The sequence below is a fragment of the Branchiostoma belcheri genome, unplaced genomic scaffold (genome assembly GCF_001625305.1).
Source record: "Branchiostoma belcheri isolate BF01 breed outbred unplaced genomic scaffold, Haploidv18h27 scaffold25, whole genome shotgun sequence".
NCBI lineage: Eukaryota > Metazoa > Chordata > Leptocardii > Amphioxiformes > Branchiostomatidae > Branchiostoma > Branchiostoma belcheri.
The window spans coordinates 3,327,537-3,338,930 of NW_017803854.1; the positions used below are offsets into that span (position 1 = coordinate 3,327,537).

The 11,394-nt window shown below is 44.7% G+C and overlaps 1 protein-coding gene across 1 annotated transcript; it reads left to right on the top strand.

Moving 5' to 3' along the window:
* The first annotated feature begins 246 nt into the window (after positions 1-246).
* LOC109471426 (fibroblast growth factor 8b-like) lies at positions 247-9,820 on the top strand. The gene is made up of 6 exons (XM_019770710.1): positions 247-256; positions 4,845-4,877; positions 6,929-6,966; positions 7,136-7,319; positions 8,165-8,271; positions 9,477-9,820. Exons 1-6 carry the CDS (start codon positions 247-249, stop codon positions 9,762-9,764), a joined length of 660 nt encoding a protein of 219 aa, XP_019626269.1. The 3' UTR covers positions 9,765-9,820.
* Positions 9,821-11,394: the final 1,574 nt, after the last annotated feature.

Here is an 11,394-nt window from a genome sequence, read left to right on the forward strand (position 1 = left end):
TCCGTCCGTCTGTGTGTCTGTAAACATGATAACTGGAGAAGGCTTAGATGGAATGTCTTGATATTTAGTAGATGGGTAGGTCTTGATGATACATGTACATAAAAATTATTAGATTTTGGGCTCTCTTGCGGTTTGTTATGGTACTGCAAAGAAGAGGAACGACAAACCCTTCTATGACTTTCTATATGAAGTAAAAGATAAATCTACAGGGAAAGCATTGCTGTGGTATACATTCGCTTGGTGAATATGATGCAAGGTACGTAAGATTGGCGATGTGTGAGGCGACAACCAAAGGTACATATTCTGCTGAGATGACTCAAAAAGTTCGGTAGAATTTGATATTCTTGTAAGGAGTTGATACGCCATAGACAACACGAAAGATATTGCACAAACACACGAAAACGTTTCCTTTAAACCACCGAGTTTTCATCTAATACGGTGGTAAAGAATTAGTGGAGTAAAGCTCATCTATTTACTGTAAAGAGTCTTCCGTCGATTCAATATACAACTAGTTGGTCTTTCTAAACCTTGCCACAGGCGATTTCTTATCGTAACATCTACGAGGACAACATTTTAAACCCCGTATCTATATCCCGGATTAAAGTGTCCCTGACACGTCAACTTTGAAAGTTCACATGAGTCCACCGTCCACTTCAAAGAACAGGTGCAAGGAGGGCGCCAGTCGCTAGGGGGATCCAGCCATGGAGTTAAGAACTGACTGCATCTGATTGGTAAACTTTAAAAATCATACGAGGATGAGAACAAATAGATTTTTTTGGACCATCGATAAAGGTTAGACATCCAGACAGAACATTGCGTATTACGAAATAAATCAAACGACTGGATAAATTATCTGAGGGGTCAGGTATTTCAGATAGCATCTGCTATCTGTCATCAGTGATCACTATTCTGAGATAGCGGGCATGAGAACATCTCAGTCACTGATGAAAGCTTGCAGATGCTATCTGAAACGTCTGACTGTTAAGAGAATTTAACCAGTTGCTTGATTTATTTCGTGTTAGTTATTTTTGGATTTGTGCGTCTGGTCATGAAAATTATAACTTTACAGAAAATATCTGTATAAGCAAAGTCTAACTTCAAATATTTTGCAGTGTCTAGAGAGCAATCTAATGTCAGTAATGAAAGTTTTACTAATGTACAATCTATACCGGGTAAGATATCGACGTTTAACTCTTTTCGAATGGCCTTTTTGTGCACTGGATACACGACAGTGCATCTCGTCGATCCATAAACAAGCAATCTTTTCGCCCCGCTTCTCTCCAGTAGTTTCAGACATAAGTACGGTCCGTGTTGTAGGGGAAATTTCTTCTGTAGCTTTGGTCCGTTTTCTTACATCCCAACAAGCTATTGGTTATCAGACGATTGACATCGTAGGGTCAGGGTGACCGGATTGTTGATACAGAGACAACTCGCTGATGCCTTCATACCGCAGGAGTGATGAAGATGAACAAATTGAGACTACTGAGAAGCGGTGGCCCCACACGACGCGTCGCTCAGCCGTGCGTCCACCAGTGGTCACCGCGGTCGGAGTCGCCCGTCGCCAGAGGACTTCTGACCGGTGTTTGTACAGATTAACCTGCTTACATTTCCTTCATTCCTCGATGCGAGCTCGCGCCGACTCACAGCACATGTATCTGCTGTGTCAATACGAAACCCATCACTATCTCCCACGATAAGAGGAAAACGCAGACAGCGTTTTTTAATTCGCTCAAAGGACCCCCAAATCCCTCCATTGACAGTTGTGGTACGAGGTATATCATAACAAGTCAGTCTGGCTCGTACAGACGATCCTCAACGCCCTATTAGCTACGGGATAAACTAGGATTTGTGGTGACATGGATGGTCCTTGGTGCTATACATTAAAAAGACAAAGCAAGGACTTTGTCCAGTCGCTTCCACGCGGGTGTTGACTAGTTCTGTCAGTCCATTCTAGTGATGCTGAAGAAGAGCGATGGATGTTAAACACAAAACGTCTGAAAGTTATCTCCGTATTTTTTCCAGGAGTGGAGTTTGATTTGTTTATGAGTATGGTTTACCTGGATATATCTAAACTTCATCAACGTACAAAGCAAAGTGTTATGGGGTTCCGACGACGATACAGAATTGCAACATTGCAGCGCACTGTTGCGAAAATGTGAGCAGCTCCTTCTAAGTCCATCAAGTCGACCTTTGAAGCCACTTTAAATAAGGGTAATGCCAATCTTCTTTCGCTAGAACGAAGACATACAAATTTCAAGGCAACGTAAACAAATAACCTAATCTCCACCGCGTCACACAAACGAACGACGCCTCTTGGAGTGTCTTCTTTCTCGGGACAGCGATGTTGCAATCAGTGGAACATGCCTATAAATAAACACTGCAAATCTGAGGGCCTTGGCACCTCGTAAGACAACTCCGAAACCACAACCCTGGGAGCGTTTGGCAGAGTTCCCTTCACTCCGCGTATGCAGCCCATTTTATCTCGTGTCGCCATCGCAAAAATGCACTAGATTTTCATCACATATTTGTTGTTTTAAGTGGCTTCTTCCCCGACGGTGTTGAAATTGACGTCTGATTTTCCTACTTTCTCATAGTAGATGAAGTTTCCAGCGATAGAAGAATGGAATTCATCCATTTCATTCATTTAAGAAAAGGAAAATTCACAAATCCAAATTCATAAAAGCAACAACGTAAAACTTTATAATTATTATCAGACATAAATGTGATGTGGTTTCGATACATTGCGTCTTATTTCAAATACACTGAACAATACGGACGTACACTAGCACATTACTCTAGTGTTGCTTGTTGGTTTCTTTCATTAGATGCTTGGGAAGTTCTCCTTTGTCCATCTCACCAACCATCGAATTATCCGTTTGGAGCCTGCCATTTGAGGAAAGCCATACGTTTGTTCGCGGTCTTTCGTAGCTTACACTACTTAACTACACTAACAACAGTGCGGTTAGCAGATTTTGATCCTTGCTAAACAGATAGGACTCGTATCAAAAAGATATGTTTAAGGATGACTTCGTATAAGGCAAAACGTCACGAAGTCATATAACATTTTCCTACTGAACTGTGCTCTTTGGCTAGTGACTAGCCGTACCTTATACATATACTAGTAATTGCAAAGTTTTCACTGCTTGGTATATACTCATTGCTGTCTTCACATTATCTTTCATGTATATCATAACAACAACTATTTACTTCATAATGAGATGTAAGATGGCGCAAAATTATGGAATTCAGACCTCGTAACTACATTTTATTGTGGCTTATTATTCTTTACAAAAGGAAAACATCAAAACGCTATTCAGGCTAGTAAACATGCATACTACGTCCTTGTCTATGACCCTGGGGTACTTGTAGGAACATGTGTATTCCTTCCCTTCAGCTACTTCACACAATGTGCCATCTTCATGCGGGAGGTCCGTCCGATTGTTGCCGAGATCAATAGTATTTAATGAGTCAGCTAATAGTCCGGATTAGCCGTGCTAACACCTGTGCCGGTGTCCACACGTCCGACGGCTGCGGTGTGAGAGAACACAGTCAGCAGTGACGGAAACGGCACGTCCGCTTGATGTTCTAATGAGTCGGCCATCGCGTCCTAACGCACGTGGCACCGCTTTATGCACTGGTAAAACCCAATCGCAATCATCATCCGATCTCGTGGTATAATACCCAAAGTTAGTGGGAGGTCTTCTCTCAAACATCCCGACATTGCCCCAGTCGGTAGACCTTCAAGTCTGCGTCTTATTGAATAAGGAAAGCGGGATCATGTCTTGGTTGTCGTCGTCTGAGAGGGGGATAGCTCTAGGGGATAGTCTTCTGAAGTTTTGTAAGACCCATTGACTCCCAGGGTATTGGAACAAGAATAGTCTACGCCGATGCAAAGTAGTACGACTCTTGTCCCATACAACAAGTAAAGTGTCTCCTTTGTTATCTTACCGACCAATAGAACTGGTCTCTAAGCAAGGTGGTTTAGAGGAACTCTTGGCTCTAAGCTAGTTATTGTGTATCTTAATACACATTCCCGTTCTACAACAAAGACGGGCCTACAGTCGGGCTGAAGTACCCGTAGGGGTGCCGGGTTGGGGACGGGCGCAGTGCCAAGCATGTTTGAAGTCAGGTAGGCCGCTGTCTCATCCTTCCGATACCGTATCCTGTGCAGACAAGGGCCGGGACGTCTACTCTCGCTGCGCTTCGCTGGTCGCGGCTTCCCACGGTTTTACCGACGGCGTACTTCGGGGGGTTTCAACGTGCCGGCTCGCCGCTGCGAACCCAACGGGGGAAGCTGTTTGCCAACAATCGAAATCAATTTACAACAAATTGTTTAATTGACGTTGATAAAGAGAAGATAAACTGTTAATAGCGCACCCGAACACGTTGTTCACACGTCCTCGGGACAAAAAGGGGACATCATTTCCATGTCAAAACCACAGCTTAGAATGTAATCTGTTGGCATCTGAAAGAGTAGCGATGCGAGCTACAGTTGTATGAGCACTGAATATTCATTGCTTCACATTCGGGGAGGCATGGGGTGGGCCACTTGAAAGGTGTCGGCTCATGTGCGGCACGTTTGAAAGGTGTACTCAAGGGCATGAATATTCCATGTATTTCTTTTGTCCCTGAACGCGACCGGTTATCAGACACTAATTGCCTATTAATTGACACGGTAAACAATTGGGGTAGAGGTAATCCCTGTGCTGGGGTCTGACATTGCCGCCGGACCTGTGGGGCGGAAGGGCTGCACGGGACGTACGGCTGCTGCTGCTGGCAGGTCGGTTTGGTCGCTGGTCTTCGCGCGGGCGTCGCTAGCTCTCCATGACTGGAATGGTCGTCAGGGACACACACAGCTCCTGCAAGGCGGAACAAAGGTAAGGCTTCTGGATACTACCTTGGGAAGGGTTCTTCCACAGTGTCGTATGAAACAGTAACTTAACTATTGTCTCTGAGAGTTTGCCCCGAGCTGTAACATTCTCAACATTGATGGAAGACTGTTATCTTGGCTTACTCTGGGGACCTATGTCGCCTGGAACCATACCGATTATATGCCACATAACTTACGACTGAGACAGCACCTCCGCTAGGGCTACAGGTGAGCACCCGGTTCTAACCCGATTCTAACAGCTTCTGTGCAATTTCTGCTCAGCACTTGGTCTCGTAGGCCAGAAAAAAGACGAACACTTCTGTATTACCACCAACAAAGAGCGTACACCTGAGCACATGTTGCACATGTCTGGTGCAGAGGTGTGGCCTGCGTCGTACAAGAAATATCACGCGTTTCCGTCGTCTCCTGTCCGCATATCATAGCTAGCCATACGTACATGTAGGTGTAAACATGCAGTTAATACATACTCTTGTACCCATAACACATATGGTCGAACATGCACATTCTGACAGGTCCGCCCCGTTCAAAAGTTTCCAGGAAGGATAGGGTGACCCTTACCAGTGTTGTGAAAGCGCAGTATCACAGTTTCGTCTGAGCCGAAGTTACGGTTATCATTTCAGAGGCTATGATATTTTTTGTAGACATGACACGATGTGTCAGACTTACTGCTTTGACCCCTGACCGCAGCAAACCGCAGCGCCTGCATACGCCAGCCCCCTAACTAGTGTGAAGCAGCACGCCCACTGGAATTAATACTCTCCTGGCCCCAGGCTTTAACTACGTATGGTGACGAGAAAAAGACACCGGGAAATGACAGGCCACATATTACAGGACCAGGCCAGGTAGTTACCACACGGCCGCTGCAATCACTTTGAAGTCGGCAGTACCACTGCAACCATGGCGGAAACTTTTTAAGGGCAAAATACCTGACACGCATGATGGCAAAGTTTAGCATTTATTATGCTCAACTCGCTGTAATACTATAATGCTGCTCTTTCAGGGCAGGTAAGTTGTTATTCAAAGAATTCGGGTCATAAATATTCCTTAGACAAAGAAGTATTTACTTAATTTGGCCCTAATAAGCTAGTCCATGTTGACGTAAGTCAAGCCGGGTACTCAGGTGAGGGTATCCTGCAGTCGGCGGGATGTCCCTGTGTGTGTGTTGCGGTGTGTACTGGCCTCCGACCGCCACCCCCAGTCTGGTGAGAAACTTCTGCATGCATTCTGTTTAGATTGACTGTTGTTTGGACAAAAGCCTCCGCTTGATTATAAGATTGCCAGGTAGCCCGACTTGCCAACGAGGTGACAACGCGGTGCCAAAAGCCCGCCTCTCCGCTCGCACCGACGTGTTAATTGCGAGGACGGCGACTAGACTCTCTCAGCAAAACTCCCAGCCGAACTCAAAGTTTTCTCATTTAACTTTGCCGGGGTCTTAGCTTGGCCGTGCCGATTGCACGCACCCCTAGGACACAATTTGTATGAAAATGGGGCGGCTGCCAAACACAATAAGGTGCAGGTCAGACGAGCGCCGGCCTTTCACTGAATATAAGAGACTAGATAAACTATGGGGTCAACAGTAATCAATAGAGGGGTCCCGTTTGGATCAAAGTTAGTGACCCGCTCCCTTGTAAAATGATATATTGACTCGAGTAGGTTGAGTCTATGAAACGTCATTCAATTGCAATAACTTATGCAAATATTAACCCAATTGTTGCATGTATTTACCCAATAGACCAAAACAAGTGTGGCTTGCATTCAGTGGCACGACGGGGGCCGGTGGTGACAAGACCTGGGCGCGCTGTTCGCCAGCCTGACCGGAACTCGCCAGAACAACCATGCGATGCTTGCCTTTGTTACGGCTCGTGCCTCTGTAAGGACAAGTTTGTATTCCTCCTTTGGATTTGTACATGTTTTGTGTGGCGTAAAGAGAACGCCCACTTTGTTCGTCCTGCTATTTAGTACAGGCTACAGACCTACTTTGGTCGGGAAACTGGCTTCTGTTGGTGTTTGATGATTTGTTCCTTCGTGTTTTTTCAGAATGTTACAAGCGCTGCTGTGGATTGCTTGACTTGCAGGTAGGCGTGCTATGGATCAAAACATTTTATCTCTTGATCTTGTACAAAACTTCGTGCCGACATTTTTGTGTTCAAACCGTTTTATTTCTTACCGCACCTTCTTGCCAATTTCGACAAATTTGTTGCACAAAATCTGAACCAGAATTGTTCTGTTTATTTTTTTGGTCAGGTGTCGTCAGTTGCCTCCCCACTGCACGACTTCGGGAGACATGTGGAAGAAGAGATGGAGGATAGTGACAACACCAGCCGCCGATACATCCGCAACTACCAGCTATACTCCAGAAGTAGCCGTAAGCACCTGCAGATATTCGGCAAGAGGGTCGACGCGCTAGGGGAGGACGGCTCAGAAAACGGTAAGAACCAGCTTTGATCTTCTCTTTCTTTTCTCGCGAAAACAGTCATGCTGGTCCCAAAATCCCCGCTGCTCTGTTTCTGAGTTTTAGCGTAAGCCAGGGCAAGATTGACACCCTCGCCTCCCGGAGCCCAAACCTTTTCCCAAATTGATTCCCCCGGTCGCAGCGCCCATTCATCAGCCCGTATTGCCGTTCCCAGCCGCCGAGAACACTTAAGAACTGCTTTCAACTAGACTGGATAACTTTTCACTGTTATGGTTGTTGTGCTTTGCTAGTTGCATGATTCCGTATATCGATAACATTTCTGAGGCTCGTATTTCCCCCCTAAATGCAGGCCCTTCATCGCACCTGCATGGTTGGATACTTCTTTGGCCCACAAATGGCTACTTTGTTTCTGGACTTGTTTTTCGCTACTGTGTCTTAGACAAGCCTGTTTGCGGAACGAAAAGAAATCTTTCTTGATGTGGGGACATTGTTCCTCCCCGGGCCAGTAAAACAACAAGGGATTTGCAAGTCTGATACCATGCGAAGCAATAGTTTAGGAGAAAGTCAGCCTTAGCGAGATCATTTCACAGATAAGGTGCACACAAGGACGGGTGTTGTCTGCTATCATCTTAAGGCATTTTACACATTACGGGGCTAAGCTTTAAGATTTAGATTATATGTTTGTCAAAGGAAAACTAATTGGGACACCACGATATATTCAAAAGATTCAAAATACTGCATAACGGGCCAGCAGTAGTTCATTCCGAATATGACACAGGTTAGGAGTTGAAATGAAATACACCTGTAGACAAAACACCAACACAACCAACACTAACTAATACTGTACATTTTACCCCCAGCTGAAGTTATTGTCGAGACGGACACGTTTGGAAGTCGCGTGAGAATCAAGGGTGCATCATCGGGATTTTATCTATGCATGAACGCCCGAGGAAAACTGATAGGAAAGGTACGTGCCCACCTGATTATATTACTGCATGTCGCAAACACATATTCTGTGTGACAAAGGCTTCTGTGTGCGAATGACTAGATGTTTTCTGATTATGTGTGGTTCTACACGAGTTAAACGGTGTCTGTCTATATTTAGCAAGATGACGTGATGATCTGTAACTGTCAGAAAATGTCCTTCCTCGGTCCACGGAGAAAAATGCCGCCAATATTGAAGACAGGACGGACATGAGCGCGCGATGTGTGGCTTTATATGTCCGCCTCTGCTTTGTTCGCTGCCAATTATGGTGATTTGTTCTGAGGAAAGCTATGATTATAGTCGGAGTAGTCAGCCTGTTGTGAGTGCAGGTGGAGGCACCAGTAGATGTTCAGAGGACCGGAACGGGCATACCTCCCCCTTTACCTTCCCCAAACGGCTTCTGTTTGAAACACTTCAAAAAGCGTTTCAGCGCTCTTGAGTCGTGTTTACTGTGCCAACAGAGCCGATGGTCCAAACCGGTATCATCGTTTGACAAGCGTTTATCCCATATCTGCGAGACAGAAGAACCGATCTCGTGTTGACCCCATACAGTAAGGAACTGTAGTGTCTATCAAAGCCCGACTGGTGGAGACTTGAAGTATGCCTCGCCCCCGGCGATGTACCTACAGTTTCTTGTAACACCACAACAAACGCTGCCCCTCCGCAGACGTGCTTTAGCCGATCCGATGGCCTCACAGATAACGAACAACATGTCCGTCCTGACGCATAAGAAAAGATCTCGGCTGGACGCGGAATTCTTAATTAGAGAATTACACAAGAGCCACTGCGAACACCCACCGCTGAAGGACCGATTGGGATTATGTACGAGTCATTAAACCGCTTCAACAGATGTACCTATAAAAGTGCAATTACCTTTAACTATAGCGATTAAGGCAAGTCTATTGATCACCCAAAGGTGCCTTGGGAAAAAAGCGAAATAAGGACGGACGGTGACTCAGATCTGATTCTAAAACGTCCTTTATCTATTGGTGTCCTATTTTCCAAGCGACTACCCCTGTCACACAGGCATTGGTGAAGCAACGAAGTGCAAGCAAAGCAGATATGCGAGCGGTTTCTGCTGATACAAATGAAATTAACGTAGTTGTTTATGCATGCTAGTCGTTACTGTGTTTGTATCTATGTTTTATACAATGACTGACTTTTTGTTATCATTTTTCGCCCCACAGAGACGAGGGAAGTCGCGAACGTGCTTGTGGAAAGAACTTATTGACGAGAATAAATGGACGGCTTTTGAGTCCGTGGAATTCCCCGGATGGAATGTTGCATTTAACCGCAGAGGAAGACCGAGAAAGGCGCCGATGATAAAGCGGGGAAAGGAAACTCAATTTATGAAAAGGCTTCTGCCGAGAGACAAAGTAAAACTGACCAACAAACCCGAGTTCGACTTTTCTCACTTGACGACACAAATGCACCACAGGAGAAGACACTCGCAGCACACGACTTTCTACCAGTAACGCTCGGGACCTTGCAGCACGTGGGTAGACTATTTTTTTACGAAGTCTGGAAGAGTTTGACTATATTTTTGTACTATGCCGAGATGTAGACACAAACATCACAGCGTGACAATTGCTTCTGTGTATTGCCAGCTGGTTGGACAAAAAACAGTATTTGCCATTCAACAGGTTGCTAAGAAAACAGAGGTACGGCCAATATCAACTAACTCAAGAGGGAACAAACCCCAGCGACCTCACACAAGCAGTTTCCCCCTAAGCTATGTATCATGTTAATGTGGGGACTAATGTAAGTCCAACCTAACTGTTAGATCCCACAGTTACAACCCATTATCCTCATGTTCTCTGACAGCTTTAAAATATTGGCACAATCTCCAAATGGTTTTACCCGCTAAAACGTGACTACAAGAAGATTATCTCCCCCTAATCTCCAGTGCGCCCATTGCCAATAAACAGACAGAAATACAGAAAAGCTTTGTCCTGTCTCCCAAAAGATGGGAAAACTGTATGCATGCATGCGACTGGGTGGTCTGATACTATGAATGCCCCTTAAATGCACCCTAAGGGTCTTGGGCTGGAAATTTTGATAAATTACCCCAGATGTGCCAGTAGGCATCCTGACAGGGCCAGGTAGAGTCTCGTTGAACCATAGCGATGTTTTTACTTCGAATCTTCATTCACCTGTTCACTGAGCACGTTTTGTAAACTTGAAAAAACACAATGGACGATTTAATGCTACCTTTTTATGCAAAATACCTATTCTGTCATCATTGGCTGTCAAATATGAAGACATCATTGGCATTGAGAATATTGATTACAAACAGAAATACAGTTATACAAAGGGAGGGGGTATAATGCGAGGGTTTGTTGATTTGGCCGTATCACTGTTTATTGTACTAGAGATAATACATCGATCACATGTGTGCACAGGACTCTCTGCTAGTGTGTACAAGCACAAACGTTGTCGAGTCAGAAGACAGGTAGTTCTGTTGACTTCTCCTGTAGCAATAGCCCCCAGCGAAGACGATCTATTTGCCTCTTTAAGAATTAATTTATAATTATGTCAAAATATATTTATTTTTACATATCTGTATCAAAATACAGTGAAAATGTGTATATATATGTCATATCATGTGTATTTGACACTTATCGAGAATTTGAGTATGTTAAATATCGTGTATGGTAATGCATAGTTCGTTTAAGCGTTTTTCCTACCTTGTTTTTAAATACAAAGAATTGTGTTCGTGAACATTTGGACATGGTTTGAGTTTTGTATGTGTGTGATAGATATAGATAGATATATTGTCGTGTTAAAACAGACAACGTGAGCAAAACAGGGTATGTCTGGGTATGGGAAACATGTCACCTCTGTGCGGATGATCCCGGGTCAGTCGCATACTTAATCTCGCTAACTATGTCGGAATGTATCGCACAGGTCCCGACGACTACCCTTCTTTCCGCTTTCCCACGAAACCACACCATAAACATGTTCTCCCAGCAGTTCTACCCAGCGTTTCCCAACCATTGCAGAACTAGCAATAATCCGCCAAGAATCTGCTCATGTTTTCGCCCAAACTGTACACGATGGCACTGTAAGAAAAAAAACAACAACAAAAGGATTCATCTATTATCT

Coding starts and splice junctions, on each gene's coding strand:
- LOC109471426 (XM_019770710.1), top strand. Junction 4,878..6,928: donor TCCTGCAAGGCGGAACAAAG/GTAAGGCTTCTG, acceptor GTGTTTTTTCAG/AATGTTACAAGCGCTGCTGT. Junction 6,967..7,135: donor GTGGATTGCTTGACTTGCAG/GTAGGCGTGCTA, acceptor TTTTTTGGTCAG/GTGTCGTCAGTTGCCTCCCC.